The sequence below is a fragment of the Saimiri boliviensis genome, chromosome 21 (assembly GCF_048565385.1).
Source record: "Saimiri boliviensis isolate mSaiBol1 chromosome 21, mSaiBol1.pri, whole genome shotgun sequence".
In the NCBI taxonomy this organism is placed as follows: Eukaryota; Metazoa; Chordata; class Mammalia; order Primates; family Cebidae; genus Saimiri; species Saimiri boliviensis.
The window spans coordinates 28,378,685-28,404,452 of record NC_133469.1 but is presented as its reverse complement, the minus strand read 5'-3'; the positions used below and the strand labels follow the sequence as shown (position 1 = coordinate 28,404,452).

At 45.3% G+C, this 25,768-nt stretch overlaps 1 protein-coding gene across 3 annotated transcripts in view; it reads right to left on the bottom strand.

Annotated features, from left to right (window-relative positions):
• MYO18B (myosin XVIIIB) overlaps window positions 1-25,768 on the bottom strand; it is a 286,207-nt gene that overhangs the window by 133,026 nt on the left and 127,413 nt on the right. For 2 of the 3 annotated variants that reach the window (XM_074390993.1, XM_074390994.1), the window contains exons 23-28: window positions 23,205-23,333; window positions 21,295-21,438; window positions 19,441-19,530; window positions 6,846-6,965; window positions 6,313-6,421; window positions 1,370-1,494 (exon numbers count right to left, since the gene is read on the bottom strand). In XM_074390993.1, coding sequence (XP_074247094.1) covers window positions 1,370-1,494; window positions 6,313-6,421; window positions 6,846-6,965; window positions 19,441-19,530; window positions 21,295-21,438; window positions 23,205-23,333 — 717 coding nt within the window. The remainder of the gene's footprint in view (window positions 1-1,369; window positions 1,495-6,312; window positions 6,422-6,845; window positions 6,966-19,440; window positions 19,531-21,294; window positions 21,439-23,204; window positions 23,334-25,768) is intronic. The other variant, XM_074390995.1, reaches the window with a different exon arrangement.

Here is a 25,768-nt window from a genome sequence, read left to right as displayed (position 1 = left end):
ACAAGCAAAGAGACCAAACTATCTGTGCATTCATCTAGAAAGGCTAGATAAGGTTATATTACATATAGGTAAGATTGCATTAGATTTGAAAGAAGGAAATTTCAGGATATCAGAAATGCAGAGGACACAAAGCCTTAACAATAATGGTGCATACTAATATTGTAGTGGCCAGGATGAGGGAGAAGAGCAGTTGGTAGATCCAGAAATGTCCTTTAGGATGGAGGTTTGTGTTTGAACGCCCAGACAGAGATAGGAGGCAAGGGTCTGGACTCATGGAAGGTGAAAAGTTGCAATGAAGACCCTTGCATTGACAATCCCCTCAATGAGCTGCATACATCTCAGTAAGAAGAGAAAATAAAAGCTCTACCTGCTGGCCTGGAAGATGGTAAGAAAGCTTGCTTTCACCCTGGATCTAGGTGGGGGGAAAGTACTCTCATAGGAATTTTAAATCCCAGGTCTAAACTTCATGTGGGTTTAGAGATTGACAATTTTACATACTGCAAAAATCTGAGACCAGGAATTTAGCATTATCTCAGGGACTGCTGCCAGAGAAAGTGAAAAGGGTTTCTTCTAGCAGAACACACCCACGACCCTGTTATCAAAGGGCTCCCATCAAAATCAACTGAATGTTTTAAAAAAAGTTAAATCTCCTGCGAAGATTAACTCACAATGAAAAAAATAGCTAAATAGGCACAAATAAACTCACTGGGAGAGAAGAAAAAAACATGCCACAATGCAGAACACCTGGGACTACTGGGGGAGGAGCAGAGAAACCTGTTAAAGATGAGCTCAAAAACAAAATTTACAAAACACACAAGGAAAAAAAAATCCACCATGAGAGTCAGCACACTTTGTGATCTGAGAACAATCTAAAGAGGCTCTGAAAAGTTCCTTGGCTGCCATGTGGCAATTGCTTGAGAGGAGAGACCAGAGGTGAGGAGGACAATTAGGAGGGTGTTGCTTTGGTCTGGATGAGAGATGGGAGGTAGCAGATTAGAACAGAGGCAATGGGAAAATGTGGTGGTTTTAAGACCACTGATAATTACGTAGTAGGTAAGAAATCTGAATTAAGTGACTTCCACAAGGTTCACGCAGAAATGGAACTGGAACTTAGAGATCCTGAGTTAACGTCCATGTTCTTTATACCACAGAGCAGTCTCTGGATAGAAGACCCATATGTAGAGGAAATATTTTTTATGTCTCACAGTGACCAGCATTTGTATAAATAGTGGAGAAGGAAAAACCTCAAGTGGCTGGTGTCCTCTTCCTCCTTCCCCAGGGTCAGCTAACACCTTGATCACCCACAGTGGAGGTGAGAACCTGCCCAATCTCTGACACTTCAGTGGCCAAGACTATCCCCACATCTTACCTTCTGCTCCAGCTCTTTCCTGGCTGTCAGCTCTGAGTCCAGCCTCTCCTCACATTGCTGCAGACGCTTTCTGAGGAACTCGTTCTCCATCTGAGCACAATCAAAGCGCATCTGCCACTCATCTGCTGTTTCACAGAGGCAGGGAGACCAGGATAAGAGGCCAAATGAGCGTAAGCCAAGGGTGAGAGTGGCTCTCCTCCACTTTCTTGGTTTTTTGAATGCAATTTCACAATATTCACGGAGTCCCTGAATATCAACCTTGGACCAAGAAACTATGCTTTAAGTCTGAGTTTTAAATAATGCTTCCTCCAGGAAGCCTGTCCTGACCACCCCAACTGTCTAAAGTTCTTGACTAATCACTCTTCTAAGATGGGTTGCCTTATACTGGTTAGTTGTCTCTACATGTGCATTCATATCTTCCCTTTTCCAAGGAAATTTCACACTCCTTAAAGGCAAGGGAGCTGTTTCAGTCTCTGTGAGTCATTCAAGCCCTCTGGAAGAGTTCCCTATAAGTAGATTCCCACACATGTTGATATAAGCTCATGAATTTCTTAATGAACCTAATATAATAATCAAGTAAAAAGAGTCATCCTCCTGGCCAACCTTATGGGGTGGCACAGAGTATGCAATCATTGGCTGTTGGTTGAATTAACAAATAAATAAATTAGCAATAATTCAAGGCTCTACTAAACTGGTCAGAAGATGTCTCTAAAGATAACATGAACACCAAATCCCTTGATGTGGTAAACATCTTGAAAAAAATATTGCCTGTTTGATTAAAACTGTTTGACACATTAGAATTAATTATTTTAGGCTAAGATGTCTTATTTTTTGACTATCTGAATAATAGAATCATGCCCATTAAGTTAATGGAGCTGTGGAAAACTTTCCACAAGTGGATGACTGAAGATAGAGAACATCTACTTATTCATTTATCATCCATCCATCCATCCATCCATCCTTCCATCCATCCATTCACACACTCATTGAGCACACTACTTTGTACAAGATGCAAGGGATAATGAAATGAATAACAAGCCATATCTACCCACCTTCCAGAATAATCTAGCAAGGGAGACAAATAAAAAGAAAGCTGAAACTTAATTTTCAGCTCTTTGTTTACTTGCCTGAATCACCCAGAGGTGATTCACCCAGAGATGATTCTTTCTCATACTAGTTCTTTTTCATACTGGTTTACTATAAAGTAACACATAAAGTAGTATGATCACGGCTTTCATAAAGAGGCTTATAGAAATCCAGAAAAGAACTCAAATTCATAAGACAAATTTGTTTTGTTCATCATTGTATTTCCAGAATACACTGTAATGCCTAGCATACAGTAAATGCTCAAGGCCGGGTACGGTGGCTCATGGCTATAATCCAAGCACTTTGGGAGGCCAAGGCGGGCAGATCATGAGGTCAAGAGATCGAGACCATCCTGGCCAACATGGTGAAATCCCGTCTCTACTAAAAATTTAAAAAATTAGCTGGGTGTGGTGGTGTGCACCTATAGTCCCAGCTACACGGGAGGCTCAGGCAGAATTGCTTAAACCCAGGAGGCATAGATGGCCGTGAGCTGAGATTGCACCACTGCACTCCAGCCTGGAGCAAGACTCTGTCTCAAAAAAATAAAAATAAAAAAATGCTCGATAACTTTCACTGGAAAGATGGATAGTTGAATGGTTAGGATGTTTGAATAGATGATAAGGTGGAAGATTAATGGATAAATATTCAATTGGGTAGGCAAAATAATGGATGGATGGATATTAGTATGGACAGATAAGTGGGTGCATGGGTAGATGAATGTACGGATTGATAGATAAATAAATGGTAGTGCAGATGGATAAATGGATGAATGGTGGATGGATGGATGGATGGATGGGTGGATGGATGGATAAATGGATGGATGGGTGGATGGGTGGATGGATGGATGGGTGGATGGACAAATGGATGGATGGGAAGGTAGATGGATGGATGGATGGTAGGATTAAGTTCTTGAAAGAGGTGATCTCAATAGAGATTTCTATATCATTAACCAATGAAGGATGGTATAATAATAAAGAGTTAAAACTTGTTCAAGTTTCCACCAAGGTAAAAATATCATGTTAGGAAAAGCACACTATCTTTCCAAAAAACAAAGCCTCACAATCACAAGCAGCATGGCTTACAAAAGTAAGAAGCAGCAACAGAAAGCATTTCGGCAGCTGCCCATGTGCCCTGTGCCACGATGTGCTACAGAGCAAGTGGCATGAGTGGGCAACATGAACAAGAGGGGGAACTGTTCTCCTTCAAGGCTCATCTCTTCCCTGCCCATGGGTGCCACCCTAATCAATGTGTATAATTTCAGCCTTTCACTATCCAATCGCCTTTTTTTCCTGAGTTTACCTGATCTCCCCATTTATATTGCAACTATCTTGAGAGGAGCATCTTAAAAATCCTCTGTAACTCCCACAGTGTCCAGCTCGGTGCTGAATGCATATCATAAAAGGTTCTCTTTAAATATTTAGCCATGCATAAAGAAAAAACATATTTTTTAAATAATTCATACTTCATCTTGAACCAATGAGGTAGTTGTGGTACCACTGCAATGGTGTGATTAAAATGTTTTACTGCTTCTTTCAAATTTTCAATATCTTAGAAATTTTCCATAATGAGTATGTATTACTTTCATAATAAAAAACAAAATATTTGTGGGCTGGTTTCTTGGAATGAGCATCCAGAGCTGAGAGCCTCTATAGCATTGTGACTAATGTGCCGACGAGCTGAGCACATGGCCCCCTCTCATTAACACCCCGATCTTACCAAAGGAAAACGAACTGGGAAACATTATTTAGATGTGAATCTCACGCAGATGGAACTGACACTGGCGCCCCTCTGGGGGTTTATAGAAATCACCTCCAACACTGAGCGCAATGGCTCATGCCTGTAATTCCAGCACTTTGGGAGGCTGAGGCGGGTGGATCATCTGAAGTCAGGAGTTCATGACCAGCCTGACCAACAAGGTGAAACCCCGTCTCTACTAAAAATACAAAAGTTAGCCAGGCATGGTGGCACATGTCTGTAATCCCAGCTACTTGGGAGGCTGAGACAGGAGAATCGCTTGAACCTGGGAGGCGGAGGTTGCAGTGAGCCGAGATCAGGCCACTGCACTCTAGCCTGAGTGACAGAGCGAGACTCTGTCTCAAAAATAAATAAATAAATAAATAACCTCCAAGGCCAAGGACTGTCCCACACTACTGATTCTATACCAACACGTTCCCCTCTCCCTACGTGTACCCTACCTTGTTGGGTCTCCCTTATAAGAGAGTCTCAAAGTCTGTATTAACCTCCTTGGTAAATGCCTGCCACAAGGGGAGCCATGATGGAAGAACAAGAATGGAACAGAAAACAAACACACATTGTCTCTCCTCCAAAGACCCCTGACCTCCATTCCTCTGAGTGTCCCTGACACTTCAGGGGCACAAATTCTCTGGACACAGGGACGGAGGGAATAATGCTGACATTTTATAGAAACTGACCCACTGGATAGCCTTCTCACCCAACTCCATTAGGCTGGGAGAGTAAGATGCACACTGAGAAGCTGGCAAAGATGTCACCCATGCTATCTGATCATAAAGTCTCCAGGGAACTGTATAAGAAGGACATCCCCCAGAAACTCCTCACTACTGAACGCATGTACAGTATCACTGGCTAAAAGCAAGAGCCGGCTCACCTCCCTGCCATTCAGTAACTGTCGAGTGCCTGACACAGCTTTACTCTCTCTGAAATGGGAAGAGCAGTAGTTTGTTCCACAGGTTGCTATAAGGAAGGCTGTGATCTCATTATTCCTCATAACAATAACGGTAAAGCAGCTATTAGCTATTCATCACTCTACGCCACGCACGTGGCTAAACATTTTCTATCAATTATCCAAGACGATCTCCATTTGAAAGAGGAAGAAACTGAGGTACAGCAATTTCTTTGGCCCAAAATTCAAATTCAGAAATACAACTTCATAGGTTCCAACTTTCAACCACTAGACTGCCTTCCTCAAAATGTATGTTTTATTTTTATTTTTACTTTTTTGAGACAGAGTCTTGCTCTGTCGCCCAAGCTAAAATGCAGCTAGGCCTCCCAGGTTTACTTGATCCTCCCACCACAGCCTCCTGAGTAGCTGGGACTACAGGCACATGCCACTACACCTGGCTAATTTTTAAAATTTTTTTGTAGAAATGGGGTCTCACTATGTTGCCCAGGCTGGTCTTGAACTCCTGAGCTCAAGCAATCCTCCCACTTCGGTTTCCCAAAGTGCTAGGATTACAGGTGTGACCCACCATGCCAGGCCTCTCAAATTTTATTTTTGAAATATTCAATAAACATAAAAGTGGCTGGGTGCCATGGCTCACACCTGTAATGCCAGCACTTTGGGAGGCCAAGGAGGGCAGATCATGAGGTCAGGAGATTGAGACCATCCTGGCTAGCACAGTGAAACTCTATCTCTAATAAAAATACAAAAAATTATCCAGGCATAGTTCCAGCTACTCAGGAGGCTGAGGCAGGAGTAGCGCTTGAACCCCAAGAGGTGGAGGTTGTGGTAAGATGAGATCACGCCACTGCACTCCAGCCTGGCGACAGAGTGAGACTCCCTTTCAAAACAAAACATAAAAGCACCTTGCCCAAAAAGCCACTATTTCAAAATCACTCTTTGCATTAAAACTAAACAGCACATATCACATGGATAATTTGCTATCTAGGATACTGTTGGATTGACTGTTTCATGTCTGCTTATTCCATTAGACTGTAAGCTCCAAGAGGGTAACGCTGTACCTGTTTGCACTGCCACAGTCACAGCCCCTCATGCAATGTCTAGCACCCAATAAGTGCTCCATCTATGACATATTGAAGACACGGAAAAGACAACTTTGTCTATCAGCAACCAGCCCCAAGGGTCCCAGGCTTCTTACCTCCTCCAGCGGGATTCCTTTCCAAGTCATTCACTTGAATTTTCTGCTGGGCTTCTTCCAACTGTTTATTCACGTCTCCCAGATTTTTCTGAGCTTGTTCATACTTGCTCTAAAAGAAAGGGCTCAAGGTCCAGACTAGCGCTGGACAGACCTGGGCTAGTCGTCTTACCCATGGTGCCTCCAAGGCTCGTATTGGCCACGCTCTGCACAGCCCTGACCCATGCAGACTCCAGGACCATGGATAGCACCTTCTGCACACTTCTCACCCAAATCACCTCCAAGCCCAAAGACTGTCCACCTTCTGCCAATCCTCTCCTATTTGCCTCTCTAGCCAGGGACTAGACACCCACCCACAACACTTCCAAGGCTAAGCCTTAGGAGACCTAAGCATCCCCCAGGACCTTGAGGCCAGCAGTCAGTCAACCTGTGCATCTTGCATAAGCTTACTGATCCCCAATGAGAACGTCGGGGGGCAGACCCAACCATTCATGGCCACCGTGTTCAGCCAGCCCTGGCCATCCCTGACCACTCACCTTGAGCTCCTGAACCTCCCGGAAGGTCTGTAGCCGCTCCGCCCGCTCACTCTCCAGCACCTGGCAGGCCACATCACCTTTGAAGCGCTCATCAGCGAGCTCAGTGGTCAAGTCAGCAATCTGGGATGGGGAATGGGGCGGTCGAGGGTCGCTCAGTGGAGCCACCAACCCTTTTCTCCCCATGCACAGGACCAACTTTAGACTGATCACTAGCTATCATGGGGAAGCAACCCTTGAGTATAACCAAGTGGTTAAGAGCATGGACTTCAGAGTTTTACTGGTCATGTTGTGGTAGAATTCTTGGTCCAACACTCACTAGCTGTGTGGTTTTACACCAAGGATGCCTTGCTGGTGCTCAGTTTTCTCAGCCTGAAAGCTGGTAAAACAACATACATCGCTGTTTTGAGGATTCAAGGAGAGAATCCATTGAAAGCTCAGCACTGTGCCTGGCACGCAGTGAGTGCTCAATTTAAAAAATGGCCATTTTAAGGCCGGGCGCGGTGGCTCAAGCCTGTAATCCCAGCACTTTGGGAGGCCGAGGCAGGTGGATCACAAGGTCAAGAGATCGAGACCAACCTTGGTCAACAAGGTGAAACCCCGTCTCTACTAAAAATACAAAAATTTAGCTGGGCATGGTGGTACATGCCTGTAATCCCAGCTACTCAGGAGGCTGAGACAGGAGAATTGCCTGAACCCAGGAGGCGGAGGTTGCGGTGAGTCGAGATCGTGCCATTGCACTCCAGCCTGGGCAACAAGAGTGAAACTCCGTCTCAAAAAAAAAAAAAAAAAAAAAAGGCCATTTTAGTGGAATCTTTTTTTTTTTTTTTTTTTTTTTTTTTTTTGAGACAGAGTCTTGTTCTGTCACCCAGGTCGAATACAGTGGCATGATCTCAGTTCACTGCAACCTCCACCTCCTGGGTTCAAGTGATTCTCCTGCCTCAGCCTCCTGAGTAGCTGAGAATACCAGCATGTACCACCACACCTGGCTAATTTTTTTGTATTTTTAGTAGAGACGGGACTTCAATGTGTTAGCCAGGATGATTTTGATCTCCTGACCTCATGATCCACCCACCACAGCCTCCCAAAGTGCTGGGATTACAGGCATGAGCCACTGTGCCCAGCCTGGAATCTCTTCCTAAACCAGGTTTTAGCAAATCATCTCATAGGTTGTACCAGCACTGTCCCTCAGTAAGACACGCTGATGGATACTCACTGCACCAGAATGCTCTCCGTCAGACCAGCTCTCTACAATGCCCCGTGGTCCATCTGCCTCTAGCAGGTGACAGGCATGCACATCCAGTTTCGGTGCGTGTTCTCCCAAACTGTTTTTGCCTATTGCATTTTTACCATAGCTATCTATTCAGTTAGCTACTATATAAACTTATAAAGTATGGCTGGACACAGTTTCCATGAAAACTAGGTTGAATGCCTTAGAAGGAATTAATAAAGGTAAGTTGCTTCTTAAAATGCTGCCAAACAGGCATAATTGCAACAACTAAAAAGAAACTGGAAGTAAAAAATTAGGCTTCTGCATTCAAATTGCTTTGCCATTTGCTCTGTTTTAAAGAAGCCAAAATCGGAAATCACATGGTTGTGTATTAGGAGTGTGGTTTAAGAAAGAAAGAAAAATGGATGTGGTCCTACCTCAGAAATGAAGGGATTTAAATTATACGTGTAATTAATTTTAAAATAGAAATTTTTTAATGAATTTCCACCTACACTGCCTTTTTTTTTTTCTAGTTAACTGACCAGCCACCAATGCCAAGTGAGCGGGCTTCTGTGGTATTATTGTTCCAAAATGAAGCACTCAGGGTTTAAGGATATGGCAGAGTATGTAAGGGGAGAAATCTATTAGTGGGGTATTTGTGACTAAGAGGCAGAAAAATGACCCCATGTAGGAGACGGGTAGCTCTTAAAACTGAGGCTACCTCTTTTTTTTCTTTTCTTTTTTCTTTTCTTTCTTTCTTTTTTTCTTTCTTTCTTTCTTTTGTTTTGTTTTGTTTTGAAACAGAGTGAGTCTCGCTCTGTTGCCCAGGCTGGAGTGCAATGGTGTGTGATCTCAGCTCACTGTAACCGCTGCCACCCAGGTTCAAGCAATTTTCCTGCCTCAGCCTCTCGAATAGCTAGGACTAGGCACATGCACCACACCTGGCTAATTTTTTGTATTTTTAGTAGAGACGGGGGTTTCACCATGTTAGCCAGGTTGGTCTCAATCTCCTGACCTCGTGATCTGCCTGACTCAGCCTCCCAAAGTGCTGGAATTACAGGCATAAGCCACTTTTCCCGACCTCTGAGGCTACTTCTTAAGGGAGGCAGAGGAATTGAAAAATATAAAGAGGTAGGGTACAAGGTTTGAGTCCAGCCTCAACAACAAACACCTTGGACAATCCCTTCTGCTCTGGAGCCTTGGTCGCCTGAGCTGTAACATGCGTTGGATTAGGTGTGGTCACATGTCCTCTTGCTGTAAATTTTGCATGTGAAGATATTAGAAAGCTTCACTCTTTCACTGGACCCTCTGCATTGTGACTGACATTTAGGGGCAACAGTGCATTATTTTTACTGAGAAGGTAAAAGGTTCTTACGATGAGCAAGGTAGCTGCCCTTCTGAGCTATCCTCTCTTGGTACCGTTAGCTCAGGCAGGGTCAAAATTTATTCAGCCGTCCCGTGAAGAAGGAAGAGGGAGATCTATGCTCTGACATTAAAGAATATATATATATCCCCAAGATATATTGCCAAAGAAGGGAAAAGGCAAATTAGCAGAATAGAATGTTTGGTGTAATCCCGTTTTTGTTTGCACAGAACGAAGCACTCCCAAACTGTTTATTGGGATTTTTTTTTTTCCCTAGAAGGATGGGTTCACAGGGAACTCCGATTTTCTTGTGATGCATTTCTGTACTGCTGATCTTTCTAACTGCTTTTGTAACCAGAAAACAAAACATCTTTCAAAAAGAGTGAAAACAATACAAAATCTGAAGCTGCTCTGTGCATTCCATGCTCCCTATCTGTTTCACTTCTCCAGCCCATCTGCTTCCCACCCTATTGACCACATCACCGACTGCTGAGACCAAAATACACATTTCAGTAGACACAGAGGAGAAAGAAGGCTTGGGAGGTGCATTGCAAGGCCACCTCACATGTAAGTGGCAGAACTCAAATTTGAACTCACACCTGTACAATCCAAATCAGGACCACCAGTTAATGAATGAGGGGCTCTTCAGGGATGCTCCTGGTTGTCCTCAGTAAGGAGCTTTCTCCTGCTGTTCCTTACACTAGGCACTGGGCAAGTACCTTGCAATGAACTTGGATGCTTGTTAAAATGCAAATTCTAGGCCAGAGCATGGTGGCTCATGCTTGTAATCCCAGTGCTTTGGGAGGCTGACATAGGAGGATCGCCTGAGGCCAGGAGTTGAAGACCAGCCTGGGCAACATAGCAAGACCCTGGCTCTACAGAAAAAGGTTTTAAAAATTAGCCAGCCGAGATGCTGCGTGCCTATAGTCCCAGCTACTCTGGAAGCTGAGGCAGGAGGATCACTTGATCCCAGGAGTGCTAGTCTGCAGTAAGCTATGATCACACCAATGCATTCCAGCCTGGGTGACAGAGTGAGACCCTGTCTCTTAAAACATAAAATCAAATGCAAATTCTAGGACTGTCAGATTTCCAAACCAGGATCTCTAAAGCATAATTCAGGAATCTACATTTCAACCTGCTCTGGGGTGATTTTTATGCACAAAAAAATTTAAGAATTACTGCCATAGAAACTGCCAGAGTCTCCTCCTAATTTTGGCCTCATACTTGGATTTGGAGAGGTTAGATTTGCTTAAGATTTGCAAAATCATTCTTGCTGCAAGAGCGCTGATTTGCACTGGCCACACGACACAGGGCGGGGCAATCTAGGTCACACCTCTAACCACCATCCTTGAAATTAGCATTAATTCCAAGCAGCAGGATTGTATTCTCTCTACCTTAGCCAATTAGTGTGAAATTTAATTTGTGCTCATCGGCCTCAGCAAGGGGAGCACAGAATTAATATGATGCATTAATTTTGAATTTCACAGAACCCAAAGTCTCGAGCCCAAAGCACAATTAGTCTTTTCAAACTGGGGGGAATGACACATGCTTTTCACAGAGACAAGTGGCCTCTGACCTTCTCCTGTCCCCACAAATCCCTATTCCTTCCCACACCATGGGGTGCGGGGGCTTTGGATGGAGGTGAGAAGCGAGCACCATACTCACAGCTGTCAGTGGACTGCAAATTGAAAACCTGTTTAATGAAGTGGGGAGCCTCGTTTGCAAACCCAGAAGAATCCTTGCAGATTACTCAAGAAGCAATTAACTAGAAATTATCTTGAAAACCTCCCCAGATCTACCACTTGGCCAAACTGGCAGAAATATTATTTCTGTTGAGGGACAATGACTCCAAGGGCCTGCTAGAGGGAAGGGGACAGAAATTAATAAATTTGTTGTATATTTAGTATGGAGTGGAACAAAAATATATATATAGATCCTATGCACTGGCCTCATTTGCAGTTTGGGGAGCAATGGGTAACTGGGATTTGATGGATGTTACATGCTGAACACACATGGGGTCCCTGGGACTGTCACTGTTGCCCGTTATTCATGGATCCAATCAGCACTATGTGAGCACCTACCGTGTGCCAGGTCCTGTTCTGAAGGACCCCACTGGCCAGTCAGAGAGACAGGCAAACCACAGGGGTACACATGGGTCCTAGCTTAACCCTGTCCTCAGCTCTTAGATTCATGGACTCTCAAGCCCCAAAACCGTCTGCCCTGCAGACAGCAGTAAATAGCAACTTTTTGCTCTCCTGGACTTTGCAGTCTGCACAGAAAGGATCTGTTCGTTACAACCCCTTGAGTGAGAAACAGCTCACACTCTTGAAATGCTGATGATATACCTATCCTATCTTGAAGTGCTGAGGATATACCAAGTACACTAAGTCATCTTTCAGCCCTTCAAATACCTTATGAGGAGGGTATTTTTATTATTCCCTTTTCACTCGAACGGGAAACTGAGGAATTGAAAAGGGAAGGATGTGCTTAGAATCATAGCTGATAAGTAGCAGAGGTAGTCCAGCTCAGGCTGCCTGGCTTATGCCCACCCCACTATGACCTTTCTTAGACCTCCCCCACCCCTCTGGTTTCTGGAGGTTAGCAAAGCAATTATCCACCAGAACAAATCAGTCAGCAGGACCCCAGAGAGCTGAGATTAAGTAGCCAGTGGGTACAGATCAAAGACCAAGTAAAATCTGGAACTCAACCACCCTTGCTGGGCACTTCGGCCAAAGAGAGCCTGTGTGGATGCCCAGTGGAAAGGAAATCCCCATTCCCATGCTCTGCAACCTGAAAGATGAAAAGGCAAAACGAAGCAGTAAAGGGCCAGCCCAGCTGCAGCACCGGCTGGCTCGTGTGATGTTTGTCGAAGAGATTAAGCCGTGACTTCAGTCTCATGGTACTGCCCCCAGAGCCGCCTCAGTCGGCAGGGGAAATTCAGAACAAATCTCCGGCTTAGTGGCAGGCTGCTGGGTTCCTCAGAGATGCTTGCTGGGCACGAGTGCCAGCCCTCTGCTGTGAATCCCAGCTGGGCCCACTACTCGCTACTAAGTAGTGGTAATATATAATAACCATCACCACTGCAGATGGTGCTTACCACATGTACAGCTTTACCCATGGACGGCTCACAACACTGAGAAGTTGATACTGATGTCGTCGCCAGGTGCCATAAGGGGAAACTGAGGCACCAAGGTGCAAACCCTCTCCCAAGGACACAAACCAGGCAGTGGCTACTTAACCGCTCTGCCAAACTGACTCTTGAGGAGTCGCTGAATATGGGTTGACTGAACCAACAAGAGCATGACAGCGATTCACACATGTGAAGGCTCTATAGGCTCTGGCATGTCCGTGGGAATGGATCAGTCCTGTAAGAACGCCAGGAGAAAGGTCATGCCTCTAAGCTGGGCAGATGAGGGTGACACACCACCCACTGGCCTCGGGGGTCCCTCTAGAAAGAAGGGACAGTTATGGCATTTCAGGGCCTTTAGAAGGGGCTTCAAGGACCACTAGGGCCCCCCAAGTGCTTCAGCAGAAAGAGGAAATAATCCGAAGATCATGACACTCACATACCCCTTCTTGAAAATGTCCTTTGGTCCTGCCCTCCCCCTCAGGATGAAGTCCAAACCTCTAAAGCGATCCTCCTGACCCCCTGCGATCCAGTCGGCGTCATGCCTCATCCATACCCCATAAGCAACCCTTCTGGTCACCCACACACAAGCTGCTCCACACACTATGAGAACTGCACCTGCCAGCCCAGGTTCTGCTCTCTGGCTCTGCTCTTGCTGTACCCTGTACCTGAAATGTCCCCTCACCTTGTCACCCGGTCAGCTCCTGCTTGTCCTTCAAGACTCCTCCCCTGTGAAGCCCTCCCTGACCCCATTTCCCACCTGGGTAGATGCTTCTCCCCTATCACAGTCTGTCTGGAGTTGGCCAGCCCTGGGTTCAAGTCCCAGTTCTGCCGTTCACCAGCTGTGTGACGTAGGACAAATCATTTCAGCTGTCTGGGCTTCCTTGCCTCACTGATAAGATAGAGATACTAACACCTTCCTCACAGTTTGAGTTCAAGGTAAAATTAGATAATGCGGGTAAAGGACTTAGCACAGCAGCTGGCACAGAACATCACTCACTAAATGTAACTTTTCTAATTAAATTCAGTATGACTCCATTCATTCGCTGAATTTGCATTGAATGCTTTGTGCTAGACACAGAGGGGTATAAAACTGTCTAGATGTGTCATTATCTTTGAGGAATTCACTCTACCGGGGGGAGGGTGAACACTTTTAAAAATATATTTATTGTAGCAGTGGTGATGTAGATTGCCAGGTAGCAGGCAGTGTTATAACGGTTCTATATACACCTTCTCCCCACAGGCTAATCACAATGAAGCAATGATTACCTTCGCCATTTCACTGAAACAAAGGCTAAGAGAGTTGAAGAATCTGCCCACAATCTTGTAGCAATAAGAGCACAAAGTCAGCTGTCTGGAACTCAAGCCTGCTGCACCCTCTGCCCCTCCAAACCGGACATACAAGGTGGGGTCTCTGTATTCATTCCTTACCTTGTACAGTGCCCAGATCATTCATCTGTGTTACCAGGCAGGTAGAGAAGAGATTATAGACTCGGCTCTGAATGGGCAAACTGAGGCACACAGTCAGAAAGAACACGCCAGCTGTTCTTTAGCAGAAAGGCCACCAGGACCATCTGTGAATGTGACCACCATGCCTCTGCCACTGTCCACCAGGAGACCCTTCCGAGCATCTCCCAGCAGTGAAGACTCTAACAGATCCTAATATTCCAAGACAGATAAGAAACGAGGCTGCCTAATTCCCCTAGGCATTAAGGAGCTGCCAGTCCAGTTCCCCACAGAAGCATGATGCGGCAGCAGGACCACGAAGTGAGGAGCCGGGAGACCTGGGATGTGGTCTGGGCTCAGTCACCAGTGACCACATGATCCCAGCAAGCCACTGTCCTACCCCTGCGAGAGACAAGCCAGAGGCCACACTCACGACCTACAACCAAACTCCCTCTGCGCTTCGCAAATACACTTTCCGACCCACACGCATCTCCAGTCCCCGTCGGTAGATTCTCTCCACAATTTCTTACCAAAAGCGAAACTTCTCAGGTTAATGAGGCCAGAAATCAGGAGTTCATGGGCCTGTCTTTTGCCACAAATAAGGTCCTGGGGGGAAATCCAGAACCTGCTACTCCATAGAGAGGAATACGGATCTAGAAACAGAAACGTCATTTGACCCAGCAACCCCATTACTGAGTATATACCCAAAGGGTTATAAATCATTCCATTATAAAGACACATGCACACGTATGTTTACTGCAGCACTGTTCACAATAGCAAAGACTTGGAACCAATCCAAATGCCCATCAATGATACACTGGGTAAAGAAAATGTGGCACATATACACCAAGGAATACTATGTAGCCATGAAAAAGGATGAGTTCATGTCCTTTGTAGGGACATGGATGAAACTGGAAACCATCATTCTCAGCAAACTGATACAAGAACAGAAGACCAAACACCTCATGTTCTCACTTATAAGTGGGAGTTGAACAATGAGAACACATGGACACAGGGAGGGGAACATTGCACACTGGGGCCTTGAGGGAGGGGGCTAAGGGAGGAATATCAGGGGGTGAGGGCAGTGGGGAGGGATAGCATTAGGAGAAATATCTCACGTAAATGACAGGGCCATGGATGCAGCAAACCACCACGGCACGTGCATACCTATGTAAAGACCCTGCAGGATCTGCACATGTACCCCAGAACTTAAAGTGTAATAATGAAAAAAAAAAAAACATCCCATCTCATTATATATCCCATATGTTCCCAAAATCTTACAGGTGCTTCCAACAAGAAGGCCACCTCTGCTTTCTTGTGAAAATAAAAAATTAAAAAACCCGTTTGTATCAGGGCAGATTTTGCATGCTTGAAGAGTATTTATAGCCAGCTTCTTAAAAGCTCCTCATCTCCTCTTCTGCTCCTTCACAAATGAAGCACTTAAATCATTTTGCAGTAATGTTGTCTTTTTAATAAGCCTAGTCAAATGGAGTTTTCGCCGACGAGACACAACATGTTTTCGCAATGTTTCTATTCACTGTTTCTCCCCGTCCAGAGACAAAGGGGTAGGGTGCAGAGGCTATGAATGCCAGCAGGGGTGTCTTCATGATGTGGCCCTGGAAAGGCGTCTGATCCCTGTCTGCTAATGGAAATTTCCTTCTAAGAAAGCAGATGCACGTGGAAGAGGATATCTTCTAGCTGTTCTCTGGCCTAATGTGTCTCAAAGTGGGGTCCCAGGACAGGCACCTTTAGCATCACTGGAGAACTTGCTAGAAACGCAGCCTTCCCAAGGCCACATCAAGCCTGCTGATTCAGAATCTCTAAGGCTGGAGTCCAGCGATCTGTATTCTGAGAAGTCTCCCTGGACATTCTGACACACTCCCCAGTATGAGAACCACTGCTCTAAAGCAACCTAACCCCCCAAATCAGGATCCCCTAAGGGCTGGAGGGCTCCCCACCCCACCATAACAAGAACCCCCTCTTGGGTCAGACCCTCAGGAGATGGACTGGGGAAGATACAGAGCTAACAGCTCCCCAGGTGACTAGGATGATTTTTTTTTTTTTTAAACAGAGTTTTTTCACTCTTGTTGCCCAGGCTGAAGTGCACTGGCTCGATCTCGGCTCACAACCTCTGCCTCCCGAGTTCAAGTGCCTCAGCCTCCCGAGCAGCTGGGATTCCAGGCATGTGCCACCACACCCGGCTAATTTTGTATTTTTAGTAGAGGCGGGGTTTCCTCCATGTTGGTCAGGCTGGTCTCAAACTCCTGACTCCATCTCCCAAAGTGTTGGGATTACAGGCGTAAGCCACCACGCCCAGCCTTAGGATGCTTTTGAAAGTGTAATTACAGGCCTGGTGTGGTGGCTCACACCAGCACTCCGGAAGGCCAAGGCAGGAGGATCACTTGAGCCCGGGAGTTGGAGACCAGCCTGGGCAACGAAAGCGAGACCCCTGTCTCTACCAAAATGGAAAAAATTAGCCAGGCATGGTGGTGCACACCTGTGGTCCTGGCTACATAGGAGGCTGAAGTAGGAGGTCTGCTCTAGCCCAGGAGGTTGAGGCCGCAGTGAGCCGAGTTTACTTCACTGCATTCCAGCCTGGGCAACAGAGTGAGATTCTGTCTCAAAAAATAAAAGTTAAAATTAATTATTAATTAATTTAAAAAGAGTAAGGACCTCATGAATAGATGGTACACTATTTGGGTAACAGTTGCACTGAAAGCCCAGAATTCATCACTATGTGATACATCCATGCTGGAAAAACTGCAATTGTACCCTCTAAAACTATTAAGAAAATTTTAAAATGTAAAAGCGACCAACATAAACCAGTAGTAGCAGCGGAAGTTGGGGAAGATGAAGTGGGAAGGGAGAGAAAGATTCGAGGAAGAGAAAGTCATCATAATACTCGTCATCAAATGTGCTTCCTGGATAAAGCCCTGCTTTGATTTCAGTTGATTCATTTTTGACAGAACTGACATCACGTCCTTGGTTTGCGGTTCAAGATGACGCTACCAAAAACGCTCCTACCCAAACCCCTCTCAATTACTGTGTGAATATTGCTGAAGTCATACTTTGCTAAATCCCTTAATGCCCCTTTTATGAGAGTCCACAGCATAAATTTCCCTAACACCTCAATACCCAGAAAAGTTACTCTTATCTCAGGCAACAGCTGTTTCTTTTTTTTTTTTTTTCTTTCAATTTACATGTAACATGTCTATGAAATACCTTATTTCCCTCTTAGCTTTGGCTGCTAGGAAGCTCAATGTTAGATTTTTCAGTCCAACTTTAATAGCTGTATTTGCCCATTCTTTATCTATCCTGTGCCAGGGATTGGGATTGTTTGACGAACAGGCATGAAAACAGAGATCACTGATCCCTGTTTTAGGGTTTCGGTCTAGCTGGGACACAGACACAGGAGATTATTAGGAAACAGTCAATTAATCCCATGAAGGGAAACAACAGAGCTAGTGGTAGCACAGAGTAGGGCCCTAACCCTCCCTTAGAATGTCCAACAGGGCTTCTTAGAGGAAGTGCTACCTGGAATGAGTGACAGGGGATGAAAAGGTATTAACCAGGTGAAGAGGATGAAGAGTGTGCTCCAGGCAGAGTGAACATGTGAAGGCTATGAAGTGAGAGGGCATCCGAGGCCAAAGGTAGATTTCCATTCTCTACCTCTTCCCCTGGCTTCATATGCTCATCAACCTTTATTTGCCTTTGCTCTGGATTTCCTCACTTTTAGATTTATCTTAATTTTTCAAGGCCCCGTACATTGTGTTGTAACCACGATACAAGCAAAGAGTTAAAGAGGCTGAGCAGAATCTTCTGTAGGGGTTGGCACTCATTGGCTTGGTTTGGGTTGCAGGAGCCTGAGCTCTGCCCATCCTTCTCCAAGCGTCCCCTGAACGGCAGCTCTGGAGGCTGAAGACGCTCATCCCTGCCCTTCTCCCCAGCAACCAGTGCATGGCAAGTCCGGCCTGACAGTTCGTGATTAATGACTGCCTCAGATGTCAGCTCAGTGGGAAGGAATTTCTACAGGGAAGTCCCTGATATTCCCAACCAGCCCACGGCTCTCCAATTTTCCACTTCTTCTGTTCTACTCATTGTGGCTGCTAGCAAGAGAGGGCAGGCAGCTCGCTCTCGCAAGACATGAACGAGACGTCAGGCACGTGTGTATTCTTCTATAACTGAATCATTTTCCTGTGGCACTATGTTTGTGAGGGCAACCCACGTTGATACACATTTCTAGTTTAAGGATCAGGAAACGTTTTCTGTAAAGATCCAGAGAGTAGTTTCCGGTTATAGCTACTCAGCCCCGCCACTGTAGCATAAAAGGAGCCACAGACTACACAAGGAGTGAGCGTGGCTGTGTTCCAATAAAACTTTACAAAAAGCGGATGGTGCACCGAATTTGGCCAGCGAGCCACCGTTTTGCCTGTCTCTTCATTCATTTTCACTCTTGGGACCTCCAGTTTTTAATATCACAAAACATATTCACCTATTCTATTAATAAGCTCCCATTTGAGTGTTAACTTTCCCGTGTTTACATTCCTTCAACATGACAAACACTGTTGCTATCAACTTCTTGTATTTTCATATATTCCTGGATACAATTCTCGAGCATAAATACCTAGAGGTGGAACTGCCAGCCACAGGGCATGGACAGGTTCGACTTTCATAGATAATGCCAAATCGCTTAAAAGTGATGAGATCCATTGACGATCCCACAAGCAGTAAATAAGAATTCTCACTGCTACGCATCCTTGCCAACACTTGCCTACGTAACACTCTTCCATTTTTCCAATCTGATGTGTGAAACAGTACCTATTAAGGTGTTAATTTGCACTTCCTAATTGCTAATTAGGTTGCGTGTCTTTTCATGAGTTTATTGGCCATTTGAATTCCTGAACACTTGAACTCTTGAAACAAGATCCCCTTCCTGGGGAACTGCCCATTCGTATTACTGGCCCATATTTTTTTTTTCCATTCTTATTGGAGTGTTTGCCTTCTTTCAATTGATTTAAGGAAGCTCTTTATGTATTCTGGTTACTCTTTTCCATTTTGCAAATTTCTGCTCTAAGTAAGTAATGTATCTTCATTTTATGCTCTGATAAACAAAAGTTCATTATTTTAATATAGTCCATTTTATCCTTTTTCCCTAGGATTTGTGCTTTTGTCAATTATTTACGAAATTCTTCCCTTTGGAACAAGGTGATATGGGTTTGAATCTCAGTTACACTTCCTGGTTGTGCAACCTCCAGGAAGATACTTGATATCCCAGGGCCTCAATTTCCTCCACTGTAAAATGGGTTTAATAACAGCATGGGCCTTACAGGTCATTCTGAGGTGTTTGTAAAGCAATTAACACACTTTTGGGCATACCATTGTTCTCCCTCTTAAACAGATCTCACATGCACGAAGAGCCCCAACAAGGACCCAAGAGGAAGGACGGGAATACCTTGCTTTCTAGCACATCTGTGTTCTGCCGGAGTTCATTCCGCAGCTTCTCTGATTTTTCTAGCTTCTGTCTGAGCGTTGTAAGCTCCTCCTACAGAAACAAACACCTTAATGAAACCATTCCAGACCAGAGATTAAGTCCCACCTGTGTTACAAGTGAGCAAAGGGCACTGAGTTTCAGTAAGAAGGAATACACCTTAGCTATTGATTGCACAGAATGGTGACTCTAAGAAATAGTAATGCACTGCAAATTTCAAAATTGCTTTTAAATAGTAGATTTTGGTCCAGTGTGATGGCCCACACCTGTAATCCCAGCATTCTGGGAGGCCGAGGCGGGCAGATTATAAGATCAGGAGATTGAGACCATCCTGGATAACATGGTCTCTACTGAAAATACAAAAAATTAGCTGGGTGTGGTGGGACACACCGGTAGTCCCAGCTACTCAGAAGGATGAGGCAGGAGAGTCGTTTGAACCCAGGAGGCGGAGGTTGCAGTCAGCAGAGATCTCACCACTGCACTCCAGCCTGGGAGACAGAGTAAGACTCTGTCTCAAAAAAAAAAAAAAAAAAAAAAAGTGGGTTTTAAGTGTTTTCACCACACACATACACACATACAAAAATGATAAATGAAGTGATGGATTTGTTAATCAGCGTTGCTTAATCATTTTGTATTGTAAACATACATCAAAACATCACATTGTACCCCATAACTATGTACAATTACTCTTTGTAAATTAAAGATGAAAGGTTGTTTTTCTTTTAAAAAAAAAAAAAAGTGTTTGGGGAATGGAGTAAGTAATTCAGCCAGCATCTGTGAAGATACCCATGTGCTGGGTTCCAACAAGAGACTTTTTGTTTCACCGCTTCCAAATTTCAATGTCTCTGGTTAATGCAGGTCTGGTCCAGCCCAGCCCAGCCTAGGGGCTATATGCAAATCATCAGAATGAGACCATTGCTTTGCCTGAGACTGAGTATGCCTGGTGTGGACTGTGCTCAGCACTTCATCCCCCATGGATTGCCTTTCTGCCTGTGGCTCAGCACCATTCAGAAGCTGCTTCACTGCGCACCCACAGCGGGCTGGTGGAACGAACACACTGAGGAGCGCTATGCAGCCATGAAAAGAGAGCAAGGGAGAACTGCACAAAAACGGAAACGCCAAGATTTTCAGAATGCGTTTTCAGCGAAAAATACGAGCCGAAGAAGAGCATATATAAGATGATACTTTTTTATGTAAGAAAGATAAGAACTAAATGTGTGTGTGTGTATTTACCAATTTTTGCAAAATAATAACAAAAAGCATAAACCAGAAACCAATCGAAACAGTTATAAAAGATAGGTGACAACAGGCAAGAATGATAGAAAGAGTGTTGTCTGAGAAATAAAAATAAATAAAGGACTCTCCTGTCTGGGTCCACATGTTCTCATTGTTCAAATGCCAGATATAGGTGATGTGGGGGGGGGATGGAGGCAGCAAACCACGTTGTCATGTATGTACCTATGCAACAATCCTGCAGGTCTGCACATGGACCCCAGAACCTAAAGTACAATAAAAAAATAAAAGACTCAAAGACTGCCCATTGAGCTTCTCTGGGTTAATTACCAAGTGTTCATAAACCCCCAGGATGGTAATCGCATCTCTAACTACCCACAGCCTAGAGAGGAGCTGGGTTTGGGAAGGAGGATTGTCTGTGTTGATGAAGGCAGAGGGATATTTGGGAGGGGCCTCAAGGCTGTCGGGCTGAGCACTCTTAGATCAAGAATGTTCCGGAACAGGGACACAGGGTCCTCAATGCAGGCAAGAGGATGGGGGCATGGGGAGTAGCTACCCAGAACTCTGCCTGCCGCATAGACTGACCTCCTTGGCTCGGAGCTGCTCATTTCCGATGGTGGCACTAAGCAGGGGCCGGAGAGATCCAAGGAGCTGCCACCATGGCCAGTCCTTGACTGCCAGGAACACGGCCACATTCTTCTGGATGCACTGTGCAGCCAGTCGGCGAATCTGCAGGGGAGGAGAGCAAAGGCTGGAGGGTCCTTCCCAACCCGGGTGAGAACAGAGGAAGGAGAGGAAGCACAGGGGAGCAAAGGGGCTGGAGGAAGTGGGTTTATTTCCTGGTGGAAGGGACTGGATACCCTAAAACACACACACACACATGCACACACACACACACACACACACACACACACACACACACACACATGCTTCCTTTCTTGTAGTCCTTTTGATATGTCAGGCTCCCTGCATCCAACATTATGCCATAATTTAGTCTTGAATGGCCAAATAATAATGGTGATAGGAGAAAGAGTAGAAGAAACTATACAATAGGTCACATCTTTTATGGGGATTAGGTTTAAAGGTCAACATGCCAGGCAATAACTGTCGCTGAAAAATCTCTAAAATTGCCCACAAATAACAACGTCCACGATTATGTTATTAGCTGACATTGAAGGGAGGGAATTTTCAGTGTATTTAAACAGTCATTCCCTGCTTCTCAAACTTGAATGTGCGTGAATGTTAAACTTGAATTTTACATCCCAGATGGCCTGACTTCACCCACAAAGGTCCTGATTCAGCCATTCCAGGACGGAGCCTGGAAATGTGCATTTCTAACAAATCCCCAGGTGATGCTGATGCAGCTGGTCTGGGACCGCACTTCGAGAAGCACTGACCCAGTTCATTCTCATCACTGGGGGAAACCAGAGCAGCACTGACTGGCAGACGGGCCAAGAGATGTTTTTCCCGCATCACTATCACAGTAGCTGATTCTTGTGCAGCAGACATTGAGCTTCCTAAGTGCCAGGCATTGCCCTGACTATCTCACATACCTCAGCTAGGTCCTTACTATAGTCCTAGGAAGACGGTATTATTTTACGTTATTTACAGATGGGGAAAGCAAGGTTCAGAGAGGTAAAGACACATGCCCAGTGTCACCCAGCTTCTCAGTGCTTGAGCAGGTTTGAACCCTTGCAGTCTGGCTGCAGAGCCCAGGCTCTGAAACTCTATTCTATAACATTCCAAGGTATGAGTTGCTTAGTTCAGAAGGCCTGTGGGGTTGCCCCCAATATTTTCATTATTATGGTCTCATCTTTTTTCTTTTTGCCAAGTACATATACTTCCGTTTATAACTTCACATAAACTGAAGGCACATATAAGACTCCATTCCAGCAGTAGTAATTAAGACTACAATTCTAAGGTAATAGCAGCTAGAGTTTATCGAGCGATTACTATGTGCCATGTACGGTATTAAGTGCACATCATTTTATCTCACCTTCACCCCGGTAGTAAGAGGTAGAGGTGGAATTTGAACACGTATTTGTTTCCAGAGCCACGCGGTTTGCTCTCTGTTGTGCAGCTACAGAGTGGAAATTGGGTCTCCAGAGATCTCTGAAGATAGTGACCCTAGATGGGTCAGTGCTTCCAGCTCAACTTGGCCTTTGGTCCCCAAAACCTCAGCGGTTGGGCCCTGATCATGCCCTGTCTGCTGACCTGTGAAAGTGAATTCCTCCAGAAACAAGACAGGTTGAAACGGTGAATCGGCCCAGGAGGGCCTGGACAACCACATGGTTACCTACAGCAAGGCTGACCTCCTGGATAATTTCATGTCAACGTCCCAGAAACAGAACATCTTTCAAAGCCTCACTTAAAGTCTCACTGTTCAAATCAGGTCCTTGGACCAGCTGCACCAGCATCGTCCTGAGGGACAGCCAGACCGTAGGCCCACCCCAGACCCGTTGGATCAGACCCTGCCTAGGAACAGCATGCCGTACCTTCAGCTTCTTGAATTCCTGGCGAGACAGGAAACCCTTGCAAGCCGCCTGGAAGAGCACGATGCTCTGAGAGACGAGCTTCTCTCGCTGCTTCTCAAGCCTAGAGATCACACCTGCCTTGAGGAAAACCTGACGAGAGGGAAGGTCTCAGGTGAGTCTCCTGCCGAAGACGGCTGTCGGTGCTTACGACTCAGACCCCACGTCTCCTGCATCCAGCTGCAACATTTGTTGGCAGCTGCTCTTTAAGTGGGTGGGGGATGGGGGGTCTAAATTATCAAAGCATTTTGTCTGCTGATGGCTCCTCTCCCCCTTTCTCTAGACCCTGGATACTCAGTGTGGTCCACCCACCAGCAGCATGGGTGCCACCTGGGTGCCTGCTGGAAATGCAAAATCTTGTAGTCCGCATTCCAGACCTGCTGAATCAGAACCTGCACGTTCACACAAGCCCCAGGGGATTCCTCTGCACGCTCCTCTGAGAACCACTGCTAGGACGGACTTGCCTGAACTGCTCTGGGGATGATCATCACCTGGAAAGTATAGTACATGAAGATTCCCAGGCCCTAGGAAAGGTCGGATTGCCGGTTTAGGGCCAGGCCTGGGAATGTGAATATTTTGATAAGCCCCGCCAGCAATTTGAACGAAGCAGTGGCTTGGAAACATCTCAGTCCAGCCTTGTAAGGAGGGGCAGAGACAGTGAGGGAAGGGATGGCAGCCCTCTAGGTCTGGAGAGGATAGGGCTGGGCTGGTGCCACCCGCAGAGGTGCCGACGTATCTAGCAGAAAACAGCTCTCGGTACATGATTTCCAGGCCGCAACTCATCAATAATGGATGATGGCCTCTGAAGCACTCTGATCAATGCCTCCCTGGCACCCCACAGAGCCACCTTCTAATAGACTGCAGGGAACAGGAATGAGGAAGCGGGGACCCCAGGATTGACTGTCAGCGAAATATTAAGGCAGAGAGTCCTGCAGGTTTGAGTTAAATGCTTTTCTGCAAGAACCTAAAGCTTCTGGGCCAGGCTTGCTCCTGCAGATGCAGAAGGGTAGCTCTGGTTTGCTGTGGCTGTTTTCTTACCTTCCCAGAGGCAAATGAAAAATGCTCTTATGGTGGGATTGGAGTCAGTGGCAAGGGAAGGAGTCACTTTTCTGATGCCCTTAAGCTGCTTATTTCTAAAAAGAGTCTCATGTGTTTCTTTGTCACATGTGGGTTATAATCCCAAAGGGGGTTAAACAGATTTTGTTTTTTGTTTTTTTGTGTTTTTTTTGAGACAGAGTCTTACTCTGTCACCCAGTCTGGAGTGCAGTGGCACAATTACAGCTCACTGCAACCTCCACCTCCCAGATTCAAGCTATTCTCCTGCCTCAGCCTCCTGAATAGCTGGGACTACAGGTGTGTGCCACCATACCTGGCTAATTTTTATTTTTAGGAGAGATGGGTTTCACCCTGTTGGCCAGGCTAGTCTCAAACTCCTGACCTCAGGTGAACCACCAGCCTTGGCCTCCCAAAGTGCTGAGATTACAGGCGTGAGCCACTATGCCCGGCTGGATAATTCTATATTAATTGATAACATTATCAATTAATACAGACCAATATTTGACATGACATTTGACATGCAGGGAAAGTGCTTTACATGCCTACTCCTATATGGTAGTTATTATGATTCTCTTATCTTATGGAGGAAGCAACTAAGGCTTAAAAAAAAAAAAAAAGCATTTGCCCACAATCCTCTACTAGCAAGTGATTTATTTCCCTTTATCTGACTTCAGAGAAGACTACAATTATCACTGAATAGAATTAACATTTGTACAGCATCTACATTTCCCAAAGAGCTGTCTCCTAGGTATCTTTTTAATACTCAGAATGGCCCTATGAGGAATCTATGGGCTCAGGTAGGTTACGAAACCGACTCAAATTTACATAATCAGTTGCCAGCCAAGCTGAGACCCAAGCCCAGAACCTCAGGCTTATTTCCTGCACCCATGCTCAAATGTCTGTCCACACAAACCTTCCTTTTCTCATTCATGATGATACAAGCACTTGAAATATGAGGTTCAATTGCAATTGGATTCCAGGTGGAACAAAGGGTCCCGATCAATTCTCCATTACCCTAAACCTATTTTTCGTAATGGAGACCACTCATCTCCGACCATCCTGCGCTACACCTTTTCTCAGTGGGAAAATAAAAATTAGGACACCCAGTCGGTACTAACTCTTTTCCTGACCCTCCTTGGCTCTGAAGAACACCTCCTATCAGACAGGGACAACAAGACCATTAGTCTCATTGAAATAAAGACACGATTGGCTCATTACCTATCAGATTGCCTCAATCATGACTGTATTAATTTCACAAGCTAGTGAGTCCCAAAAGCTGCCATAAAAAAAAAAAAAATCAATGATCAAAGTGAGGACAGCACCAGTTCCTAGATTACAATGGATGTCGGTGCTGCCAACACCATTATTGATTATGAAGCTCTCATTAAAAAGATAATTGGAAACAACCATACACAGCATGGTAATAAGCCTGTGCAGAATCTTATCTCAATCTCTCTCTCTCTCTCTTTCTC